Source organism: Harmonia axyridis, chromosome 1 (genome assembly GCF_914767665.1).
Source record: "Harmonia axyridis chromosome 1, icHarAxyr1.1, whole genome shotgun sequence".
NCBI classification, from domain to species: Eukaryota; Metazoa; Arthropoda; class Insecta; order Coleoptera; family Coccinellidae; genus Harmonia; species Harmonia axyridis.
Genome location: NC_059501.1, coordinates 38,092,585 through 38,119,354, shown reverse-complemented (window position 1 = coordinate 38,119,354; position 26,770 = coordinate 38,092,585). Strand labels below are relative to the sequence as shown.

At 35.0% G+C, this 26,770-nt stretch overlaps 1 protein-coding gene across 11 annotated transcripts in view; it reads left to right on the top strand.

Annotated features, from left to right (window-relative positions):
* Positions 1 to 26,770, top strand: part of LOC123671402 (dystrobrevin beta) — a 64,983-nt gene that overhangs the window by 4,023 nt on the left and 34,190 nt on the right. For 5 of the 11 annotated variants that reach the window (XR_006746093.1, XM_045605238.1, XM_045605237.1 and 2 more), the window contains exons 6-16: positions 3,735 to 3,843; positions 6,958 to 7,124; positions 9,390 to 9,514; positions 10,778 to 10,882; positions 11,138 to 11,219; positions 11,326 to 11,367; positions 11,608 to 11,723; positions 11,819 to 11,990; positions 12,211 to 12,231; positions 13,995 to 14,367; positions 17,436 to 17,555. Coding sequence is in view for 10 of the 11 variants with exons in the window: in XM_045605238.1 (XP_045461194.1) it covers positions 3,735 to 3,843; positions 6,958 to 7,124; positions 9,390 to 9,514; positions 10,778 to 10,882; positions 11,138 to 11,219; positions 11,326 to 11,367; positions 11,608 to 11,723; positions 11,819 to 11,990; positions 12,211 to 12,231; positions 13,995 to 14,367; positions 17,436 to 17,555 (1,432 nt within the window). In the remaining variant the exon portion in view is untranslated. Of the gene's footprint in view, positions 1 to 3,734; positions 3,844 to 6,957; positions 7,125 to 9,389; positions 9,515 to 10,777; positions 10,883 to 11,137; positions 11,220 to 11,325; positions 11,368 to 11,607; positions 11,724 to 11,818; positions 11,991 to 12,210; positions 12,232 to 13,994; positions 14,368 to 17,435; positions 17,556 to 17,791; positions 18,386 to 26,770 lie in introns of those variants that run through there. The other 6 variants (XM_045605242.1, XM_045605245.1, XM_045605247.1 and 3 more) reach the window with 5 other exon arrangements.

Sequence of the window (26,770 nt, the reverse complement as noted above, 5' to 3'; positions counted from 1 at the left end):
ACATCAATTAAGTCCACTACTCATATAGTGGAGTTAACATATGAAGAATTCAGGATGTACTAACTTACAGTCACTTCACCAGAAAGGGATGATTTTTCTACACATCATATGTTTTTTTGGAAATTTAGTTTCCATCTTCAGTGTCAGTATACTACAGAAAAAACATTAGAGATAGACTATAAAGAATGCCTTCAGTTAATTAGATAAGAGAGATAAGGCAATAAAATAAAGTTCTGTTAAAATATATACAAATCAATGATTTAACTTAACCCATTAAGGACGGAGTTTATTTTTTTTTTTTCAAACTAATTTTTTTCGTGTTTACTTTATTTGGTAGGTAATAAAAAATAGGAATTTCCAAGAAACAAATTTAATTTCCTTTTATTTTATAAGAAACCACGTGTTGCAAAAACGCAACGCCAGTCCTTAGGAGTATTAAATTAATTTTAACTAAGCAAAATGTTCAAAAACTAGTATGAAAGTCAACATTACATTTTTTGCACATTTCAACGTTACATTTCATACAGTATGTTCGTGTAATAGATGTACACATGTCTCCAGCACAACGCCATCATTTGTTATTTGCAATAGAGTCTAAAATGTACCTGCATTGTCATAACGAATATCGTCACTAACTCTTGATGAGAAACGACTTGACAATCGATAATGGACGACCTCCTTGACGTGGAAGAGTTTGATACTTGGTTAGGTAACTTTTCACAATTTCCCTTCTGAATTACAATAAAGTTAATTTGTTACCTGCGCGTTTATGTAAAATCCATGCATTTTGTATTGTAGTATCTAGCAGCCAAGTGAATAGATTCCATCACCATTTTTTTCCTCTAATGCTGATCCGATGCCTTGAGGTATTTTCATTCATTAGATCTGTACCTCCCATTGATGAGTTATATTTGGCAATAGCTAACGGTACTTGTATTTGGATATTTTTTTCTCAGCTTGAGAAAACCTTTTCACATGGTTCAACGGATTTGTACCATACTCTGTTGATGCAAGTGTAACAATACTATTATCATTCCATCTGATTAGTATTGTTCCGTAAGTCCTATCCACTGTTGTTGCATATTCTCCTCTGGGTTTCTTTTGTAGTGTTTGCTTTTGTGGAAGAGGACAGCCTCGCGGTATACGATTTTCTCGAATTGTACCTGTTGCGCCATATCCAAGACTATTCAAATAATGCAATAAGTGCAAACTTGTAAATAAATTATCGAAGAAAAAGTTATGTCTCAGATCTCCTTTATTGCATATTCCTAATTCGTCTATCGTTTTTACCAATGGCGCGGCACATTTATAGTCCGGGAGCCAGGAACAGATATACATGACCAAGTTCCTCTCAAACGGTAATTAGTAGAATGCATCAGGTAATGGTAATAAAAAGCCTCATGAATGTCAGCTGCGACTCTGCTGGGGGGGAAATCGGCGGCAGCCCCCCAAACACGAAGAAAAAAAAATAAATTCAGTCATTTCCTCCCAACTGAAAATTTGTCAAATTGTAGCTAACCCAATATCTAGACGAAAAAATACAATTAGCTGGATATAGCATGGTGGATTATACGTCAGCTGGTGCCTCAAACATGAAAAAAAAATATATTTTCAATGACAGCTCTGACAGCGACTCTGATAATGAATCAGAGAGTGCCACACTCGCGAGAAAAGGACTTTCTCCACATGTTGCACAATAATATTTAGTTACTTCCACTCTCTGATTCAGTATCAGAGTCGCTGTCAGAGTTGTCATTGAAAATATAATTTTTTTTTCATGTTTGAGGCACCAGCTGACGTATAATACACTATGCTATAGCCAGCTGATTGTATTTTTTCGTTTAGATTTTGGGTTAGCTACAATTTGACAAATTTTCAGTTGGGAGGAAATGACTGAATTTAATTTTTTTTTCTTCGGGGCTGTCGCCGTTCCCCCCCCCAACCGAGTCGTAGCTGACGTTCACGAGGCTTTTTATTACTATTATCTGATGCATCTCACCAAGTATCTCTCTTAGTATCATTCTTTGTTGTCAAACTCCAAATCTTGTATCCAAATCTTATGGGCTTACTTTTGATAAATTGTTTGCATGAGTGTCTACCATAATATTTTACCATTGTTTCGTCAAAATTTAAATCTTGTTCTGGGATGAAGTAGAACTTTACAATATTTATCGGACAAATCATTATCATTATTGTCATTGTCATTATTTACAAAATGCACATAACGACATATTGAAATAAACCGATCACGTCGCTTAGCAAACTTTACCATTCCATTTCCCATATCTTCACTACTATCCCAGTAAATTTTTTTTTCCTGGCAAAGTATTGAAGCCAGATAATATAAGAATTCCAAAAAACATTTCATGTCATTTGAATCTATCGAAAAATTTTCTTCATTTTTTTGTCGGCTATACCTTCTAGTTCCTGTTACTAATAATGGTATAATATCATTGTCAATAAATAACTCAAACATCTCAGTAGGAGTAAGGCATTTGAAGTTTTCATAGTTCCTTTCTGGAAATTGTTTTTCATTACAAACTATGTCACCATTTATCCAAGAAATTTTACTCTAATCAATAATTTCTACGGAGTTAGCAGTCTGTGGGGAGTTAGCAGTCTGTGGTTCTTCCTCGGGTTCCTCTAGAGCTTCGGAAATAATTTCATTATCATCTCTATTGTCTTGTTGATAAATGCATATTTCGGATGCTGCTCGCAACTGATTTGCAGACAAATTATTATCAACAAGACCACCTCCGTCTTCATCTGCAGAGTCTTCATCCGTCAGCTCGGCCGGTTCTGGGGGTTCTATAAAAATATCACCAACGTCTAAATCATCTGCGTAAGCCACTTGCAGAGCCTCTTCGAGTGTAAATCCACCACTGAAAAATATATAATAAATTTGAAAAAGCAGTAGTCATAAGGACTGACGTTGCATTTTCGCAACGCTCTAAATTACGCAACAAAATCACAAGACTATATTTATTTTGAAGTTTTTAAATGGTCACTAATAAATAACTACATCAATTCACTATTGAATCTAAATAAAAAATAAATAATTTTCATTATAAACAATGGAAAAATACTACTTACACTAACTTGAAGTCCATGTCGAGATTACAAATTTATAAACGCTAACAGAAAACAATAAACTGTCTACGACAAGCGTTAGTTCTAGACTGAACATTTAAACAAACCTAGAAGTGGTGCATTTACCACCTACACTGTTGCCGTTTTTCAAAAAAATATTGATATATTAGGTTACAATATTCCTTTGAAATATTACAGTTATGCGTTGCGTTTTCGTACACTAGTCGTTAATGGGTTAAGATATTATACTACATTTCATTTTAAACAATAGATTTAAATTAATATCTGGTAATATTTCAATACTGACCAACCAGTTTCATAAATCTTCATCATTAACAGTATTGTATCTACCAGACTTTAGAACATTGGTTTTATCATTGTACAATGATTACATACTAGGCCAGATAGGAAGGATTTGGGATGTGATCTGGGAATCTACATGTAATCTTTCTCGAGTGTTGTGAACTGTCCAACTATCTAAGAAAATATATACTTGGATTAAGAAACATAAATCACCCAATGGGTCTGTTATACAGCAATTTTTGATCTTATTCCTCTATTGCCTACTATGTAATCATTATACAGGGTCTTATTGTACCATCCCAGTTAGCTGGGTTTATAAATGTGAAACCTTTATTTTTCAGAATGCAAAAGTTACTGTTAATGATTTTTTGGATACCATGATGTCTGATCCAGGACCTCCTGTTTTACTTTGGTTACCGCTTCTTCATAGGATCGCTAGTGTGGAGAATGGTGAGATTTTCATTAGTTATTGGTACACTACTGCTGAAATGTTGAAACTAGTGAGATATATTTCAGTCTTTCATAAAATTAATAGTACACAATAGACTATGATAAACATATGAACTATTGAAAAATAGAAACTATTTAAATATTGAACTGTGTCAGTTGATACTATTTGATAAAACAATTCAATTTAATTTAATTGATCAACATTGAGTGACCGCAAAGTTTCGAACTTATTTCATCTTCATCTTTACTGTCTGAAGATTAGTGATTAGAGCGAAATCGCCGCCACGGCTACGGTCCATTTTTAAGGTCTTCAATAGATTGTAAAGCATTGGTATAGAGTATAGACCTTATCTTTCACGTGGTTTTAAAGAAAATGGTCTAAGGGTGATAAATAACAAGATCTCAGTGGCCAATTGTTTTTTCCTCTACGAGAAATAACACGGCTAGGTAACTTTTCTTGCAAAATTGCGATTGGTTCGTTGCTCGAGTGGCACGTAGCGCTGTCTTGTTGGAAATAAAATTTGTCCACATCAATATCTTTCAATTCCGGTCATACAAATCATTGATCATAGCTCGGTAGGGCAACGCCTTCACTGTAACAGCCTTATTTTCGAATAAGTAAGACTACAGCAGCAATATTCTCAGTTTTTCTTGAGCGACGCACACAGTTTAGATTCTTTACATCACCAACATGGCAACTTGTTCCAACAGCTCAAATTTTTCCACGAGTTTTATTATTGCCGGACGAAAAGGTGCTCCAAGACGAGCCAAAAGTGCTTTAGTTTTGCGAACTCTGACTGCAAAATTGTCAGCATTGTTGTAGTGAATTTAAACAATTTCACTGCGTTGTTGAAATGTGTATCGTTTCATTTTAGTAATGGCGTAGTTTTCATTTGTCAAAAAATGAAACCTCTGATTGGAAAACCCTATACAATAGTAGGTAGGAAATCCCAACAATTTTTTAGTTTTAGTGCTAACTAACCTTTCATAGTAAGTTATTTAGCGATAATTACAGTGACTCAATAAAACACAGTGGCGACAATACGTTCAAATTTAGCCTAGAAATGGCAAATGGAGCGGGGCTTAGCCATAGAACTTTATGTCAGTCGGTCTGGATCCGTTCACGACGCCAGAATTTGGAAAAATTCTTAAGTTATGCATGCAAGGGTGGCCCTAGACTTAAATTTTGGGGGGGTCGCCGTAATGGGCTTAAATTTTTTTGATGGGACTATTTCGTACCTCGTTTGCTTGAAACGCATATTAATTTTTAGGTGGTTCCATTTTGGGGGGTCATAATCCCCTTGCTTCTCTCTCTGGGACCGCGCTTATATGCATGCAAAACCCTCTACAGTACATACTAATAGGGTATGATGGATATGTTTTGGAGTCATTGTTGATGACACCCTTCTCAGATCCAGATGATGAAACAGAGAGTAAATTCAATAAGCTATTTAAAAAGGAAATGGTTATTCTAAAACGAATATTGTAGTTTGTCTGCCGCGTTAAACTAGATAACAGTTTACAGTTCTTCTCGTATTCAATTTCACTTGAACTCATTTTCAACTTTTACTAAACCGCACATAGACAGATTACTTGGTAAATGAACAATGACCTAAATGTCCTAAATTGTTTGACAGGAATGGAACTATTTCTCTAATTCTGTGGCAGAACCGTTCATTCTGCCATACCTTGAAAACAAAATCGTGCGAGAATATCAGATTCACACAGATTTCATGGTTATATTTTATTATTTTATGTTGGTACCCGGAACTCTTCTATCACTAATTTATCTTATCTGTCGAATTTGTGATACAGAAAACTGATCTGCCAATCAACATTTTTTAATGCACAAAACAATGAAAACTCAGTGAATTAGAGAAATTAATGTATAATATTCGTACAGAATGCTCATTCTAACACTCGTTCATTCATTTTGAATTCGCAAAGAATATCATTACCTTCTGCCTTTGTATTATAAATAGGGATGTAACGATTTACTGGAACCGGAACCTAAATCGAAGTTTTCAATTGTGATTTCTCGGAATCCGAACCAAAATCGCAGGCGACTGTGGGATGTCTTTCAACTTTAAAAATAATGAATTAAAACATTATTTTGTCTCTTCAATTTCACCAAGAATTAATTCAAATTGATTATTCGAAGTAATGTGGAATTTGAAAAAAAACAAATTTTATTCTATTTTAAATATAATTTATACCTAGCGAATTCAAAAGAAGCAAAGTATACTATAATATTTTTTCGAGAGGACAAAATATGAAAAATGCCTCCCCTTACCAATAATTGTACCCTTGTCATCATTATCTTATGATTCCAATATTTCCAGTCAAATATCCCATAAACAACCGCCCCCCCTCAAAATAAAACCCAAAACAGATTTCCATTATTCTCAAAAAGTTAGAGTTTGGTGCGCTATGAGTCGGAGGCGAACTGCTATAGGGAGGAAATTCTTGTACCTTTTATTAGTGAATTGGATTTTGAGGAATTAAGTGAAAGCTTCTTCAAACAAGATGGTGTGCAATCAAGAGCACATACGGCTACAGAAACTTCAGCCTTTCTCAGGAATGTTTTTTAGGATCGCTTTATCAGTTTCAACACTGAGCATGAATTTTTTGTTGCCTCATTTGAAAAATAGTATTTTTCGAGTAAAAATTGTTGAAAGTTCATGTAATGTGTTTTTAAGACGTGGTGCGTAATTGCACGCAATATAAAGATAAGAGCGAGGACAGTGAAAGAAAATCTGTTAGGAGTCACTTTTTTCTAGAGACCCTTCTATTTATAAAAATTCGAATTATCTCAAAATCGGCAAGATTTAAGCATATGGAACTTTTAACAACCATATACGTTTGATCATTCACAGTTTTTTGGTACACCCTGCGTATTTCCATGCAATTTGAGAATGTAGCATTGATGAATCGTAATGATACTGCGTCGAAAAAAAAAACAAAAATTTGAGCGTTGAACCGTAATACAGGTGGGAACATCCTGTATGAAATAATTGAAACTTAAACATTTTCATAATTGGAGTGTTCATCTTTAATTAATAATTGTTTTTTCTAGCATATAGCATAATCGTGAGATCCTTTTTTTTGTTTCAGTTGTTCATTCAATACAATGTGATTCTTGCCTTAAGGAAAGATTCAATGGATTCCGTTATCGTTGTTTAAAATGTCCACATTACACCTTATGTCAGGATTGCTTCTGGAGAGGAAGAGTTTCCAATCCTCATACCTTAGATCATCAGGTCAAAGAATATGCTTCCTTTGTAAGTTGATTTTTTCTTCAAATATGATAGAAGAGAATTAGATATATACTTGAATACAAAAAATGAAGTGAAGAAGTCTGATCTGCTAGGATGGTTAAAACTTCATATTTATATTGAATTTCAGAGTATTTGTACTGTTTGTGCTAAAATGGCATCAGTTTCAGAGTGTTTCCATCATGATTTACTCGGACTGTGGAAAGCGTTATTTTTCTGTCAGTATCCTTGAGGTACAAATGAAAATTTTTGTGTTACAAATGTTTTGAGGTACTAACGAATGTTACAAAAAAATTTTCATTTCCGAAAAAGTGGGTGCTAACTTCACGGATTCTGGGATCCCCTAATTAGTCAACGAATTTGGGACATCTGATATAATTGAATTTTTGGGGAATATCCTATTTATTTTCGAGTTAATTGATAGATCAGTTATGAATTTCATTTGACTTGAAGGTAATTACATTTGTCCATCCAGGACTCTACATGATGAAATGAATACATAGATATAATCTATTTTAAAAGAAACGACAAAAACATAGAGAGAAAGGCATTACAATTAGGTGAATTTAAGTGAACTTTAAAATATTCTAAAGGTTTGTAAAAGATCTCTAAAAGTGGACATTATAAGACATTCAATAAAAATATACAGATTATTTAATAAACTTTCAGCACTTAGGACCTGAGAAATTGTATTTTCCTGAAATCATAATTGTTAACACCAAGAAAAAACTTTAAAACGAATAGCATAAAAGGATTACTAGGATAACGCGAGAGTACATATAGATTCTTTAATTGCTTAGTTTCAACTAAAAAAACATACCTACTATTGAATTAGTGTTCTAGATGAAAACAATTTACAAATAATAACTTGGAAAATGATAATCTAAATTCTGCCCAATAACGTGTATTTCATCGTTTTGCTTTTATGCAGGCTCGTATATCATACCCATATTGGTCACCAGATTAGCGATATGCTGCTGAGGGATATTAAGCCATTCTTACTGAGTGTCTGTTACAAGTTCCTGTGAACTTCTGGGCGGATTACTGGGTGCTGCTAAGCGTGTTCGATTCACGGCTGGAGATAAAGCGGGCCATTCCGAACGATTGATGCCTTCAGTGTTAAAATAGAGATTTTTTTAAAACTTTTTAATAGTCTAAAGCTCCAATTAATTAAATCACTCCATTGTAATATCCCGCTCCCTTTGTTTCTTTCATTTTTTTATACGTTATAATTATTTATTCGTTCCATTCTGTAGGCTATATGTAGGATATATGAGGAAATTGAATCAACTAGATTCAAACCTCTTGGCAAAAACATTGGATGTTATGCTAACCATCTTCGATTTTGGAACGCCCTTTGAAACGGTCATAACTGACCGTCCTGAGCAATACGTTTCGAAAATCGTTTGGACGAAAAGTCATCCACATAGTTCACCGATGGATCAAAATCAGAGAGAGGTACTGGCATTGGGGTATATGGACCTAAACTGAGGATCTCTAAAGCCCTGGGAAGTGAGCCCTCTATTTTACAGACCGAGTTACTGGCTGTTTACGTATGCGCTCAGGAGTGTCTTAAAATGAATCTCAAGGGGGCGCATGTCTACATTACCACGGACAGCCAGATTACGCTGAGATCCCTGGAATCGTACCGCATTCCAGCAATGTTGGATTGTTGAATAACAGGATATCCCACCGGACAAACACTCCTGGACTTATTCAGGCCAAGAAATTCGTGATGATTTCACCGACCTACGCCAGAAAGCTCTTGAAGCTGTCACGAGCCGAGCTTCGTGTGATGGTGGGACTGCTGACGGGGCACTGTCGGTACAAACATCATTTGTACCGTATGGGAATATCAGCAGATGAGATTTGCAGGCTCTGTGGATCAGAAGCAGAAACAGCCGAACACATGGTATGTAAGTGTCCAGAGCTGGCTGGCCTGAGAACAATTCATATGGGGAAGCCGGTCCTGGATACCCGAGAGGTAACGGGCTAAGGCCCCTAAGGAGGTTGTCAGTTTTATCAACGTCATTGACGACTTCCTTGGGTTTTCATGAATGAGTAGGGTAGAGTACAAAATATCTACATGGTCGTAGTTCCCGGAAGGCTTACCGAGCTATAACGACCCCAGTTCAAATAATAATAATAATAACGTTACACATCGCTTTCGATTGGCCGAGGATCGGTGTTAACTAATGTATCCTAAATAGTTGCATGTTTGTTATACACGAACCATTCAAATTTTTTCACTTGACTCTTCTTTGCTTACAGTCACCAAATAAAACTCTCGGACAGTCTTTGAGAAAATCATTCAGATGTGTTCCAGAGAAGTCCAAAAATCATTTACCCAAATTTCCAGAACACCCAGAAAAAACTCTTAATCTATCACATATTGTGTAAGTAAAAAATTTATAATAATTGAAGTAGTGAACCTGTTTTGATCGTTCTCATCATTGTACTTAAATTGTTTTTACTTTTTTTAATATGGAATGGATTTAAAACTGCTAAGTAGGTAATATTTGGCGCTTCTAGTTGTGGATAAAAGGACCTTTGAATTCACGTTTTTTGTGCAACCATGTTTATGAGTTGTTATGAAATTTTAGATTGAGTGTTGTTCATGTGCTCGTCACATATTTGTTATGTTGTTTTCCGTGAAGAGCACAAAATAATGTAGACATCGGTGATCTGTATTACAATTTCCCATACAAAATCAACCTAAAACCTAATAAAGAAACATTGCTCCTGGGTAATTTGATCATCTGATTCTGACCACAGATATCTAACTATATGAAATTCCAAACACCAAGAAAAAGCGAGTTCGCCAAAATTATGTGACTAAAATTATAGAATACTTCAGTGTTGTTAACTGAGAAACAATCTGCGAACTCTAGCGGTATAAATTATATGTGGAGGATATTAATCGAGATCGTGAACATTGCTTGCCACCAAGAAAATTGAATTCCACTGAATTTATGATCATATCATGTGCTTCTCGGCAGTTGGGGTTTTTGGAGGGGGTGCAATCGGAATAGATCAATGGCTGGTTTAAAAAATCACCGAACATTTCCAAACTTTACATGATTTTCGATAGAGATGGCAAAAAAATTTCCACATTAAAAATGAGAAGAGAATATGTGAGATCTTCAATGAATTTAAAGGTGGTTATAATCGTTGTGAGAAAATTATCAGATGATCTACGTGCGCGTGGAAACGATTCGACTGACGATTTTACCTATAAGTTTTTGCTATGTGGAACATTCTAGGGCAGTTCCTGATCTTAGAATCGATCGCATTCAGAGTGATTTATTGTACGTAGGTGCTGTCTACTCCCACGGAACCAGTGTTATCCTCGGAATTCCCACAGGGCTTAGTGATTGAACCAATTTCAATTAATTCAGACCTCATTTGGTCAATATTAACGAGTAATTGGTGAACCAAAGTCTATCTTCTTATTTAAAGCTTCAAATGCTCTGGTGTAACAACTTTTGTTTTCTTTATAAAACCTGTATAATACCAATTATGAATATTCTGGGAATATTTTTGTTTGTTTCAACATTTTTCCTCTCATATAGTTATGTTTTTTTTTATTCATGAAAAATAAGTATTTATTCCGAAGAAATGAGTTCTTCGGATATATTTGATGATATTTTCTTTTTTAGACCCCCTTCTCCTGTTCCATCACATAACGGATTTCCTGATAGCAATTCATGTAACCCATTCGATGGAATGGGAAGTCTAGACAGCAGATCTTCCACAACTAGGAGGTAAGTAAAAATTACGATTTTTATATTTAGTTCTACTTTGATATTATTGTAGTTGGTTATTGTGTTTTATTTATTTTGAAATTTAACAAATTAAATTTCTTGAAAAAAGAACATGGCAAATTTTACAATAGAGTTTTTGTTTTTCCTGCTTCAAATCATTGGAAAAAACGGAAAATTGACCATTTGATAAAAAAATTGGTTCGATTCATTACATTTTTTCGATATTTTCGATAATTAAGTATTATTTGTTTTTAGTTTGGACAGTGCTCGGGATGATGAACATAGATTGATTGCTCGTTATGCTGCCAAACTAGCTCAAGAAGCTGGCCAAGGAATGGTAAGATTTTCAAGTGAAACTTAATTTTCAAAAACTGATTTGAGTCAGCATGTCTTTTTTGTTACATGATTTTTACTTGAATGTGCTTTTGCTGTTGCTACTAAAGCCCAGAACTGGTATAAGAAGAAGTTCTCTGTCACCAGATATAGTAAGTAGCTTTGCTTAATAGTACCTACATATTTATTGTATGGCTTATTTTATATAATATTCTTTAAGTTTGATCTTTGAATTTGAAAAATTTCATTCAATTTTAGTTAATATTCTATTTCCAAATTGAATTGTGCTTCAATATAACTGGCCATTATATTTAATAACTTCAATGAAAATTGGTACATTAATCAGTTAGATAAAAAAATAATATCATAGTCCCATATGTATAATTTTTCAGGGTCGAGTATCCTCCGAAGCTTGTCTTGGAATGGATTCGACAAGAGCTCAACGGGAACTTATAGGACAATTAGAAGCAAAGAATAGGGAAATAATGAGAGAAATTGCTAGACTTAGGTATAAACAACTTTTTCATCTTCTTTGACTGTAAATGATATTCGCTCACCCTGAGTTCATTTCATATAATTTCATTTTTGATTTATTCATTTCAGGAGGCAACAAGAACTTGAAGGAAGCGGACATGGACCTGACAATCCTCTTCTCATGAATGAATTAAGAGCGTTGCGGATGAGGAAAGACGAATTGGAGACACATTTGAGTTCATTGCAAGATTCAAGAAGGCAGTTAATGATCCAATTGGAAGGCCTTATGAAAATGTTGAAGGTATGAAAACTTTTTATAAACGAATTTTTGAATTCATTTTGAATCGATAATTAACATTTTGTCATTCATATTATGTAGTAGTAATCATGTGATGTATAAAATAAGTATAGATGCTATTCAGATGAGTGAATATCAAAAAAGAAATCAATTAAATATTTACACTATTTTCTTGCATTTATTTGTGATACTAATAAAGCTTCGTCTCTAAAAAAATTTGTAGGTAGCCGAAAAATCTTCGGAGGTAAGTCTAAAGAAATGTATTATTGATGCTTCTATGGGTGCTGCTTTGTATGTTAATAGAATTTCCATTAATTTTTGATATCATTTCAAGTAGCAGGTTCAAAACTGAAGATCGATAATTACAGAATTTGAAAAAGAACTCAATATGTTCCTTAATGCACTTTGTGATTCAAGTCTTATATTTATTATTTTTTTTGTGCATGTAAACAAGTGTTGGTGTTGGTGAAATTGAAATGACATATAATTCGCGATTATGTATATGAAATTTTTATTCTGATGTTTTATTTTTTCGAACATAAATAAAGGTTTCTACTTAACTGTCTGAAAAGTTACATATATTGTTGCACGATAGAACGACTTTTGTTAGTTACCGCGTTTGTTTCTAGATCGGTAGATTATTTTTACTGGTTGCTAAGGTTAACAGAATAGTGTGTGAATATAACTTACAGTTCATCGAACGGACTAAATATTCATTGAAATAATAGTTAGATCTTAGGTTTTCAATTCGTCGAACGAAATAAGAAAGTAATGCTTTTCCATTGATTTGGCTGCCTTTTCCCTGAATCCATTTCTTGAAAATCTTGCATGTACCCAGGTCCGGCATTAGGGATGAAACCTCAGAGGAAAGTATTTTCTTTCCTCTGAGGATGAAACAGTGAAACGATCGTTTCAGGTACCTCTATTTGAGGGGTGGCAATTCGGCTAGTTTGCTGGGTGCCTTTTCATATTTAATCCTTGATTGATTTCATCCTTGAACAACATAAGGTTGTCCCGCTCCGCTGCTTTTGTCAACATTCCCTGCAATAAAAATTTCCAAGCCGTCTTTACTAAGACGCCTGTATAATAAATAATACATGGCAGCCCAACCAATATAAACAGAATTCCCTATTACCCTTGTTCATGAAAAATGAACGTTAATTAAATTTATTGTTTTCATTTTTGTTTTATTATTTTTGGTTGAATGTGAGCTTGTAATATGAAATTGTGAAAATTCTTTCAGTTCTGGTTTTTCCAGATTTAGTACCTATTATTGCCAAATTGTCTATTTGTTCGATAAGTACCGTGCATTAAGTATTTTCAATCTGTATTCCTCTTCACATTGTTCATTTGTATGATTATTGAGACTTAGAGCTCTTGTTCCCTCATTTTTCGCTGGTGAAAATAATGCATTGTGGATCTATTTGGCCAATTCGATTCTATCATCACTATGTCATTTTCACTAGTGGGAATTAAGACTTTGAAAGACGAGTAACTATTTGGGAATCATGATTTAATATATTCCTACATGGCATTAACATTAAAGCCACGAAGGACTATTTTAATTTTTTGGATTTTTTTATTCCAAGTAGAATGTATGTCTATCGTGCAAAAAATACTATAAGTCATAAGTTAAAGACTACCGATCTCAGACAATAATTGGAGAGTTCGCTGCGTTCCTCCAAACTCGGTAAAATGACCTTACCGTTCTCGATACTTAATATACTATTTGCTAGATAATATTCCAAATCAATGCAAAAAACATTCAAAACGACTTATAGTTTAATTATGAAATGAACTGCATTGATTTTTCAACCTTCACCTTAGAATGAGTTTTTTCGTGTACTTGTGTTATTATTTTGATGATGAAATCTGCTACATGATGTCATATTTCTGTGTTGTGATGAAGTTTCCTTTCATGTCCTTTATTTCACGAACAATGATAGATGTTACTTTCAGTGCTTGATGAAATATCTCATACTACAAGATATGATGTTGATATTTCAGAATCATCAAGCTTCCCCAAGAAGCACGCCAAATTCTTCACCACGAAGTACAAAATCTCCTCCTCTGCCATCGGCTACTACTCCAGGGCAGGCTAATCCTCGCAGTGCTCCACAAACACCTTCTGGAATACCTTCGTCTAGTACATCGATGCCCAATTCAACAACACCTTTGGCGGATAGTTTATCTAATATGAGCCATTCTCTAGTTGAATTTGGCCACAATCAAGTGCATGTTCAATCCAAAGATGTTATGTCAAATATTCAGCAAGAAAGAGCAGAAAGGGGTATGCACAATTTGAATAGCGAGTCTTTGATTGGGGTTGGCGGTGATGTTAGAGATGTTAGAAATGCCTTTGGTGGGAACATTAATATGGGTAGGTAGTCATATTTTTGATGTTTCGTGTATGATTCTACATTAAACAAATTCCTTTTTACGTTCAATTTATACAGGGTGATTCTTTGACTTCTTTGCTGGGCAAATTTCGATGTTTTATTACTACAATTTTTAAACCAGAGGAGTAAGACAAAATCTGATGACCATTTTCCATTATTTATATTGATACAAACTATACAGTGTTGTATATTTTTGTCGGTAAAAATTAAGTTTTCAAAAAATGGCACAGAAATCTAGTGTTCCCATTGAAAAAAAACGTACTTTGGGTCATAGCTCCGTTATTAAAAATCCTGAAAAGACGAGCACGTCACTGAAAAAGTGCCTGCATAATGTTTTTATTTCAGAGTTCTATTATCAGTATTAACGGAGATAATTTTTTTTTTCGATATCGCCATTTTTTCAATTTTCGCTTATAACCCGAAAACAAAAGAAGGTGGCCGAAAACGAATACTACTCTTGTTAGTTTCTCAGAAAAAGAGAACGAGACGGAGTCAATGTGTAGCATCTGCCGTAAACGGACGTCTAACACATCGTGCGTATAAAATTTATTCTATTTCATCTCTACTGAAATATCATAAAACCAAGAATGACTTTTTCAAGTGATGGTGACTACTCCGAAAGCCAGCCGATAGGAATTCCAATGACGTGTCGCGCGTAAACAATAACATAGAGAGAGATAAAGAAGAAAACAACATATTTAGGGGATTTCCTTCAAAGAAAAACGTTAAAACAAACCAACCAATTCAAACAATAAATAAAAAGTCAACAACCTCCACCATATCAGATCATCTACAACAACAAAAAACAGCGAATACAAATCAAACCAATACCACATATAAAACATACAAAAACTTATTTCACAACGGAACCAAATAAAACAAGATAAGACAACAAGAAGTAGGCGTAACGAGTGCTTAGGAGCTGAACCCCAAGCATGAGAGCAATATTCCATAGCTGGACGCACTTGAGCCTTATAAAGTAATAAAAGCTGCTTTGGAGTGAACAATTTCCTCGCACGAAATAGATAGCTAAGTTTCTGTGCAGCTGACTTGGCAACTGAGCAGACGTGCTCATGCCAGGTTGCATTTGGACTGATATTGACCCCTAGAAGCTTAAGTCCATTGGTTGGTTTTATTGTTTTATTGTCCATTATTAGTTGGGGTGCAACTGACGATGTTTTCCTTGTGAGAGTAGCCTGGGTCTTAGAGGCATTGAATTCAACCAGATTGTCAGAACCCCATTGTAGAATAACTTCTAGATCTTTGTTGATTGTCACAGCTTGAGCGATTCTTTGGGAACTGGATGTTGACGCTGATACAGGCTTCTTGTTTGTCGTGGACGCTATAAGAGTGCTGTCATCTGCAAAGCTTAAAATCTGATTCTTGGTTGAATTTAAAAGGTCATTAATATGCATTAGGAACAGAGTCGGGGACTAGATTGAGCCCTGAGGTACACCGGCGTTGACGGAATGAAGTGCAGACTCCGCACCATCGACCACAACACAAAGTTGTCTCTCGTGGAGGAAACCTCCGAGCCAGCTACAAAGTCCTTCCGGGAGACCGTAAGATGGAAGCTTAGATAGTAATGCTCTGTGCCATACACGATCGAAGGCCTTGGATATGTCTAGGGCAACTGCAATTGATTCCCCATGCTTTTCCACAGCGTTTGTCGTCCAAAGATGAGTGACATAGGTGAGCAAGTCACCCGTTGAACGACAGCGCCGAAAACCGTATTGATTGTCGCTAATGAGGTTGTTTTCCTCTAGGTGTTTTACTATCTGCAAATTAATAGCAGTCTCCATTACTTTGGACAAAATGGGTAGTAAAGATATCGGATGATAATTTCGAGGCTTGATAATATTCCACCATAATATAAAGAACAACTCCCCAGGTATAAAAATTGGCAATGATACAATTTGACCAACAACTAAGTGCAAGTATTTGGGAATACACGTGGACAACAAAGTCAATTTCAAATACCATATGAAGGTGCAGAAAAAAGCAGCCATCACACGAACTGGACACTTCAGATCACTCACATACAAGAACCTAGGAATCAACATCAAAACAGCCAGTTCAATTTACAAGATGATATGCAGACCATTACTGGGCTATGGTAGCATAATATTCTCGAATGCGACAAAAACCTCACTTAATAACCTGGAAATAGCAGAAAGAACTTGCCTTAGAAAAATAACAAAATTGAGACATCCCAACAATCCCTTACACAACCCCTCCAACACTCTATTATATAAAACAACAGAAGTGGAACCAATACTGACGAGACTGCATAGGCTGGGCATGAAATTTATCAAAAACCAAAATAACAGAAATATTATGGAACCATTAATACACCGCTATAATAGAGAAACCACTGAAAAGGCAAAACTACCAGCGCTCCCACTTTATGAACACTTGCTATCCCTAGAATAGTATTTATATTGTAACTACTATATTTTTTATATAAAATGTAAATTTAATCGAAATGTAAATTACTGGCTGGAAGACTTCGGTCGATAGCCATTTGATATGTAACCAATAAAGAGAAAGAGAATGGGGTATCAGATTCTGTCTATCTCCTCTGGTTTAAAAGTTGAAGTACTGAAAGATCAAAATTTGCCCACCCTGCACATATATTTCAACAAAAAGTTTCTTAGGATAAAAATGAACGTTTTTTCCTTTAATTTGTCTCCGATTGGGTTGGGTTGAAAAGATACAGGTTGTTGAGAATCCATAAAAGAAATTAATTTCCAGTTTTATGTATCTCGCAAATGGTTTTATCGGAGGAAATTATTTTCAAATTATAGTTTTTCACTGATGTTATGAATCTTCTCCAAACACAAAATTCCATCCACATCTACTAGTTTCTTCATTATGACCATTTCATTTCATTAAAATTCGAAGAACCCAATGTTTTGGCATTTATGAAGATAAGTTTTCTTTTTTGAGTCAATCTTTTAATTTATTTTTGATATAACTAGATTTCAAATCTATCTGACTACTATAATTCACATGCAAGCAGTTTTTATACAAATTTATTTTGTTGTAGCTGTGAGCAATGGCAATGGAAATAGAGATCCAATGGGTAGATCGTTAAGAAATGATCTTTTAGTCGCAGCTGATTCTGTAACGAATGCTATGTCAACACTGGTTAGAGAGCTTAATTCAGGTACTGACAGATAGAAATAACTTGTGTTGTTACATATGATTGTTAATTTGTGCACCCTATCTAGGTTTTCATTCCTTCAATTAGAATTTCAGTATTATTTTAGATTTAAGCCCAATATGTGTTGTACTTAGGCACTTAATCTTTAATTCATGATACTCTTTCGTCCTTTGATATCGGTATCAAAGTAGATGAAAAAATGATGATAATGACGTGTTATTGAATCTCCTTATTTTTAGTTGGAAGAATGATATGAGTGTTATTTGGATGATTTGTGCTTACCTTCTTCAGAAAATCCATTTCTGAGACTCCTTTATTTTATTATTGGTTCTTAAATACTCAAAATACAAGTTATGATCTCTTGGGAACTACAGACATGTTTCCCAATCATTGATTCGAATTGAAAAATATGAAATAGTTATGTTCATGTCTATTCCAACGAAAATGAAAATCAATTATACGGTTCTGATGAAGAAATATCAAGTATCTACTTTTCCATTATATTGTATTGCGTTTAGTAGATATTCTCCTAATAATTTAAGACTTGTATTGACTATTTGGACACGCTATTTTGTCCTCTTAATAGGTATCCTTAAAATCGTGCTGTCATTTATTCGGATTTAGTTAAAATTCTTTACAAATTGAAATCACCTTCGAAGTAAATAAGAGAATATATGGAATGATTCCTCAATATATGCATCTTGTGAAACTTGAATTCATCAAAATGAAATATTTCAAATTACTGAAGCGTTGTTTTAAATTTGTAGCGCAAGTGTAGGATATTTGAAATTGTAATAGCATAATATTTTGATGGCTAACATACAATTGTTTAATTCCGGAAAAAGTACCCCCCCGAGCGGGAACCGAACCCGCAACCTCCGGCATATGACCTTTTTTTCATGAAAAGTTGTTCTATCCGACGCCAAAGTTATTGAACTAAAATGGGAGTCTGGACCAACCTGAATTTTTATACTTGCGGGGAAGAAAGATTTTACTGTAAGCCAGGTCGAAGGAACCGAGGTACCTGTCTGCCTTCAGAAGTTTAAACTTCTGAATAAAAGAAATAAAAATAATATTTATGAATTTCAAGTTTCCTAAAATATTTTTGAAATTTTTTTTTATTTTGAAAATTTCTGCCACCACTTCACCACCGCGATAATAGTCGGCCGTTTCGTTTTTGAATAGCTATAAGAGTGTATTTCGACATATTCATAAAATTTTCACACCTGTCGCGCCTGATAGTAGCTGAGGCCACCGCAACCGCGCTTAGCGGAGGAAATTTTAGGCTTTCCTGAAATATGTGTGATCTGCCGTCCACTGGCTCTTAGACTATTATCATACTTGATCATACTCTTCTTATTTTTGTTTCCCAAACTTAGGGAAACCATGGGCTCGTCCCTTAGGACGTGTTACACAGGATGACAGATTGACAGAGGTAAACAGAAATTGGGTTAGTAAAAAGATATGACTCAATTATATGTTAATCTTTAACTGGAGTCATTTAATTGAAGTTGAATGTTTGAGGCTATTGAGAATTCGAAAATGAGTTTTGCAATATCAGGAGAAGAGTTAAAAATGACGAACTAATTGGGCGGTGAAATGAGAATGCTTCTAATGTTGAATATAATAATGAGCAATTTTCCTCATTTAACGAATATCCGAAAAATAAATGTCATCTATCACCGAGTTCGCTTCAAGGACATTTTTCATTCTTTTTAATTTTTATTTTGAATATGTGTTCAGGTGATAGTCACATCTATATTCCATGCAGTGGATATTTCATGAACGCAGTCCATTAGTGAAATACTATTAATTTTTTGTTTTCTCTCGAAATAATTTCGAGTTTTCTTTAAGATTCTTCGGCGATAATGGCACATTATATGACACCCTGATCCAGAGGTTGTAGTTTGATGTCATATTGATGTTCAAAAAAGCAAGTTTTATGAATTTTAGCTTTGGTTGGAGATCCTTAGGATGGGCTGGGCAAATGGGCAATTGTCAATGAAGAGAATGGTATTTCTTTAGGCGCTTGCGAACGGTTTGTCTAATTTCAATAGCCATTCTTCAAATAATTTTCCAGTCATCCACGCATTTTTATTTGCTCTATAGTCCAGAGGCAACCATTCAACACCTTGAAAGCAGCGAGGTGTATTACTTTTACCTATCAGGAGCAGTTTAAGTTTTTCTGAACCATCTATGTTCGTACCAAGCATCAATGTAACTCTCTGTTTACTGTACTTTCCCTCAAGGCATTTTTGGTTTTTAAAAGTCAATGTGTTTCGGGCTAAGGCTGGATTGGCAAATAATCCTTGGCAAATACTCGAAGGACCTTTACTCTCGGCAAAATATCAATAAAATGTAATAAAAGAATGAAGGCAGAACAATTCCTATATTACTTGTGTTGTGTACTTGGTAATAAAAGGACGTAAATTTCCTTTTAGGTTTTATTACTAATACGATTATCTCGAATATACAATTATAATAATTGAACATATGCTTTCATTTGTAGTGGTAGCTTCATACTGAGTTTTCGTACTTCTTCGAGTCGGTCGGTCACCTGAATTTCCCTCTCTCCGTTATCGGCGCGTATATTCAAAATATGAACTTATAAAATAATATCTACATAACAACTTGTCAATCTGACATTCAATAATAATTCTATGAGAAAAAACATGAAACATTTCTCCCCCCGTATAATAACTAATTATACATTTCCAAGATTTGGTTCTTCATCCAGTTATTTTCGGATTTCGTCTTCTAATTTTTCAGTGAATTCTCTGGTGGTTTCTATATTGAGTTTACAAATTTTGGTTGTAGGTCTTCTGTATACTGTTGATCTGATTTTTACATCAACACTCTAACTTGTCCATCTTTTCCGGGAAATATATTGGTAATCAATCCTATAGGCCACGAGTTTCTAGGTTGGTTATCGTCTACTACGAGAACTATATCTCCTATTTTCAAAGGAACTGATTTCTCAGCCATCTTTTCCAGAACATTTCTGATAGTGCTTGAGCGATTCTCCATTGTCTTTTTGAACATAAATCATTTTCAGAGAAATTCCCAGGTGCATCTGTCCTATTGTTTGTTCCTATCAAAAAATGATTGGGAGACAAACTTTCCATATCATTTGGATCTATAGAAACATGGGTTAATGGTCTTCCATTCACTATGTTCTCGGCTTCAACTAGCAAGGTAGTCAGAACTTCTTCTCTGGGAGTTCTTTCTTTGAGAACAATATATAAAGCAGTTTTGATGGATCTAACTAATCTCTCCCACGACCCACCCATATGCGGAGAGGTTGCAGGTATGAAATGCCAACTTATATTTCGATTAACCAATTCTTCAGAAATTTTATTTTGGTCGATTTCTAAAATTGCTTGTTTTAACTCTTTTTTCAGCTCCTCGAAGGTTCGTACCGTTATCAGAATAGATATGGAGGGGCTTACCTCTTCTTGCCATGAATCGTCGTATAGCCATTATGGCCGAATTGGTATCCAGTGAGCATGCTACTTCAACATGAACTGCTCGTATCGTCAAACAAGTGAATATTACTTCATATCTTTTTTCTTTTCTTCTACCTATTGTTACTTCCAAAGGCCCAAAATAGTCCATTCCAGTATGGGTAAAGGGAAGGACATAAGCAGCAACTCTTCCTTCTGGTAAATCACTCATCATCGGTTCTTCAGGCTGACATCTTCTTTTTTGACAAATGAGGCAATTTCTTGATATTTTCTTCACCAGCTTTCGAACATTCAGTATCCAATATTTTTGTCTTATTTGATTTACTATATAGTCTTGACCTGAATGTCTGTATTCTTCATGAAAATATTCTACAAGTAATTCTGTAAATCGATGTTTTGATTGTAGAATAACTGGATTTTTCATATTTTCATCTGCTACATAAGTGAGACTTATTCGCCCTCTCATCCGCATTACCTGTTTTTCATCGAGAAATGGTGTCAAAGTATATAATTTACGGTTTTTACCAATGAGTTTGTTTTTCATGAGTATAGTAACTTCCTCAGGAAAACTTTCTTTCTGAACTTCTATCCACCATGCAGTTTCAGCTTCGTTCAAATGTCTCAGAGATAATACACCATTAACATCTCTGTGTGTGATCTTTTCTTTGAATTTTATAATCCACCCTGTTGTACGGATAAGCTTCAAAAATTTCGAAAATCTTTCTATATCAGGAAGAGCCAAATTCCTCTGGAAATGTGTAACCACCAAAATTCCGTGTTTGAGCTCTACTTCTTCATCTTTGATGTTATTGGTGATTTCTTCTTTTGTCCATTGAATTTCTGGAACTCTGGCCCTTGCAACCATCTGCTCTCTGAATTGATTTTTGGAATTTTTGTCCATTTCGTACCTTCATCTGCGACGTTTTCTTTGGTGCTAATCCAATTCCACCACTCCGTATTCGTTATTTCCTGTATCTGTGAGATTCTATTGGCTACATATTGTTTGAATTTTCTATTATCATTTTTGATCCAGAATATAACAGTTCGTGAATCCGACCAAAGAAATACCTTCGAAAAAGTTATTGGGAAGTTGGTTTCGATGAATTTATATAGATTACTTGATAAAAAAGCAGCTTGTAATTCAAGTCTAGGAATAGAAGGTACACGCTTCAATGGTACAACTCTTGTTTTAGACATCAGGAAGGCTGTTTCGATAATATCTCCTTCTAATCTCAAATAGGCACTTGCTGAATAGGCTTTATCACTTGAATCCGCAAAAATGTGTAACTGTACTGAAAAGCCATTCAAAGGACGTGTGAAAAGCGATCTTCTTATCCTTAGAGATTTATCTGGAAGACACTAAAAAAATAAGCGCGTCTCATCTGCATTGAATATGTACTGTGCTGTATAATTTTCCAATAAAGGTAAAATATCCCTCTGCCATTTAGTGTAGTCCTCGTCCCTCACATCATTGCTTTATCCGCATGCCTTCTTAAGACATATTCCAGATCTGAAAATCAGAAAATGTCTCGATAAATAATAAATAAACCCCTGTACTTCTTCTTCTTAGTACGCCGTCTCCTAACGAAGGTTGGCGGTCCATCTGGCAATCCAAACTCTAGATGTAGTTGCCCTAAAAATGTCGGTGGAGGTGCAACCAAACCATCTTCTCGAATCCTTCAGCGAAGAATTTTGTCTTCTACCCACCGATCTTCTGCCCTGTATCTTTCCTTCTATCATCATCCCTGTACACCAATTGTGAATCGATTGTAAGGCACTCAAGCCAGAGAAGTGGCTTTTATTTTCGGAAAATCGACTTCTTAATTCCTCAAGTATTCGGTCAAGTGCTATGTATAAGCATCTTACTTTCAAATCCTTCTCTACTTCTTGGCTGTTATCTTCCACTTGTATTTCAGTGAAAAAAGCTTTAAACAGTGTAGGCAGTGACTTCTTTCTTTTTTCTGCTATATTTTCCTTGATATTCATGCCAGTCTCTTTGCTAATATTCTCAATCCTTTGGCATATATTATCCCATGACCTGTCAGATTGTCTCACATTCGAGAGATGGTTTATTGCTTCTTCTACAAGAATTATTGCTTTAGAATAATGTAAATCCTTGGATTGTAAATAATCCGACAAATTCGATAACACAACAAGTATTTCCTTGAAGGATATCATGTACCGTGTTTTTCACCATAATTTGACCCCCCTTTAACTTTGTTACTAAAAGAGGTACAAAAAATGTTTTCCACAAGTTTCACGAAATCGACTACTGTTTTCTGAAATGATTTCACAAAATGAAATATATACAGAGTGGGCAACATATTGATTGCAACTTCATTTTTTCAAATGGAACACCCTGTATATTTTTCTATATTTGACTAGCTCTTTTGCCCCTGTTTTCGAATACATAACATATGTTTGGCCTATCTCTCTTATTCTGAGTACCACAGAGTTTCAAATTTTAAGAACCACCTGGCAAGCTAAGTAATCAGTTTTCAAGTGGTAGGCTGCGATAACTCAAAATGCCTTTTTTTGGGTTATCTCGTTGGCAACGATATGACATACGTTTTTCACTATAAATTGGAATCGGATGATTTGGATGCAACTCCATTTATTCTCTTCTTGTAGCTTTCTTATTTTTATTGTTCTTCTCGGGAAGTGAAAATATTTCAAATTTTTCCGCTTCTGTGTAGTGCATATTCGATGAATAGGTTCATTCAATGACAAAGGTATGTCATATATCGTTTCCAACGAGATAATTCAAAAAAAGGCATTTTGAATTATCGCAGCCTTCCACTTGGAAACTGATCACCTACTTAGCTTGACAGGTGGTTCTTAAAATTTGAAACTCATCTGTGGAACTCAGAATAAGAGAGATAGGCCCAACATATTCGACAACAGGGGAAAAAGAGCTAGTCAAATAAAGAAGAATATACAGGGTGTTCCATTTGAAAAAATTAAGTTGCAATCAATATGTTGCCCACTCTGTATATATTTCATTTGGTGGAATCATTCTGAAAAACACTAGTCGATTTCGTGAAACTTTTGTAGAAAACATTTTTTTGTATATCTCTCAGTAACAAAGTTAAAGGAGGGGTCAATTTATGGTGAAAAACCCGGTACACAAGGAATGTTTCATTTAAATTCTGTATTAAACCTTTAGCTTCGAGACCCCGATCAGTATTTTTTGTGGCAAAAATGTGAAGTGTACCGATTACTGCCTAAAAAGTTTCTTCTAACACATGGCACGTTCTGTGTTGAATTGACCATCGAGCTAGTTGTAATAATAATAATAATAAATGTATTTGTGGCCATCGACCTGAGTCCTTAAGCAATAGTTGTAATATTTTCAGGTCTTTCTGTTGCTGCCTCAGCGGCCATATATTTTTTTGTAGATTGATGAATTCAGTGTGAACTGTTGAGTTATTCATGAAGTTATACAAATGCTCACACGTGATTATAACAATATATGTACAGTGCATCCCATTTTGGGCGAGACAACGAGGTTTCCCGCTTGTTTTTTAAGATAGAGCCTTGCGGTTTTCACGTTCCTGTCCTACTTTTTCGTGAAACTCAAGTTGTTCTAATCAGATTTTGTACAACTGTTTCCGTTCAAGAGATACAGGGCGATTTTGGAAATTGATACTTTTCGGACCCCTCCTTTATCTCCGAAGTTATTAGAAATAATGCTGAGGTACAAACTACGCCTGAATCAGAATTCTGCGTAGAATCCATTGGCGTACTCAATTTTTTTTTCGGGGTATGGTTTTGAAGATTCAACACAAACCTATATTTTTTTAAATGGAACACCATGTATATCATCACTTCGTTGAATTCGTTATTTTTTTCCCTTCGAAATGATGTATGATACTATGTAGGTAGGATGTTCAGAAATGTTAAAAAACACTAAAACATCAAATAATGATTTTTTGTTAATGGACAATGGATTTCCCATATGAAAGAAGAATCAATAATAATAACCATAATTCATAGCGATGACAGCTAGATCAGATTGGTTTTTTTCCCTCCAATGCCTACTTGATAAAACAATGCTCCCAAATGCATAGTAGCCATAATAACAACAAGGATGTTTGTATCATCAATGACCTAATACTTTTAAAAATAGAAAGTAATAATCCTCTTATCGAAACATAGAAAATTCATGGCCCATTTACAAAAAATCATCATTATTTGATGTTTTAGTGCTTTTTTAACATTTCTGAACATCCTACCTACATAGTATCATACATCATTATGAAGGGAAAAAAATAAAGAATTCAACGAAGTAATGATATACATGGTGTTCCATTGAAAAAAATGTAGGTTTGTGTTGAATCTTCGAAACCATACCCCGAAAAAAAATATTGAGTACGCCACTGGATTCTACGTAGAATTCTGATTCAGACGTAGTTTTCAGCTCAGCATTATTTCTAATAACTTCGGAGATAAAGGAGGGGTCCGAAAAGTATCAATTTCCAAAATCACCCTGTATCTCTTGAACGGAAACAGTTATGCAAAATCTGATTAGACCAACTTGAGTTTCACGAAAAAGTAGGAACGTGAAAACCGCAAGGCTCTATCTTAAATAACAAGCGAGAAACCTGGCTGTCTCATCCAAAATGGGATGCACTGTACACGGCATGGGGTACTCCACTCAATTTACTACTCATAACATTGGCTCCGTCCTATGCTTCAGCTATACATTTCTGGAGTTGGAGATTATGCCTCAAAAAAGTAACGCCGGTAAGGTTAGCCCCCGGCCGGCCAGCTCCACGGGCACCATTCATTCCACCACGGTCAAACACACTTTCGTCATTTTCGATATTTGAATGGAATTTCTAGATGCGTGAATGTAATAAATTTAGGTTCAACTTATAGAGAAATGAAATATCAAGCGAGTGGTAATTTTTCGTTCACATAAGCTACATCTAGGGATCAATTTCAGGATGGAATTGAAGAATTTCATGACGGCCGAAGAGATATTCGTGATTTTTATATTTTCCGAATGAGCGGTCAAAGATGAAATTTAGTCCATATTATGAAGGATTGAAAAAGCCATAAATATTGAAATATTCGTTCACATTGGTTACCCCTAAGGCCCCAGCTCCACGACCTGAATAGTATGATATCGTGCCAGCCGGATGGTTTTTCGAGTTTTTCATGTTTTTCGAATAAGCGGCCAAAAATGAATTTAGTCCATGGTATGAAGAATTGAAAAAGGAATAAATAATGTTTTTTTGGTTCACATTGGGTACCTCTAAATGCCCAGCTCCATGACTTGAATTGTATGATATCATGCCGGCCGGATAGTTTTTCATGTTTTTCGAATAAGCGGCCAAAGATGAAAGTTAGTCCATTGTTATGAAGGATTGAAAAATCCATAAGCATTGAAATTTTCGTTCTCATTAGTTACCCCTAAGGCCCCAGCTCCACGACATGAATTGTATGATATCATGCCTGCCGGATAGTTTTTCGTGTTTTTCATGTTCTTCGAATAAGCGGCCAAAGATGAAATTTAGTCCATGTTATGAAGGATTGAAGAAGCCATAAATATTGAAATTTTCGTTCACATTGGTTAACCCTATGGCCCCAGCTCCACGACATGAATTGTATGATATCATGCCGGCCGGACAGTTTTTCGTGTTTTTCATGTTTTTCGAATATGCGGCCAAGGATTAAATTTAGTCCATGGCATGAAGGATTGAAAAAGCCATAAATATTGTTTTTTTCGTTCACATTGGGTACCTCTAA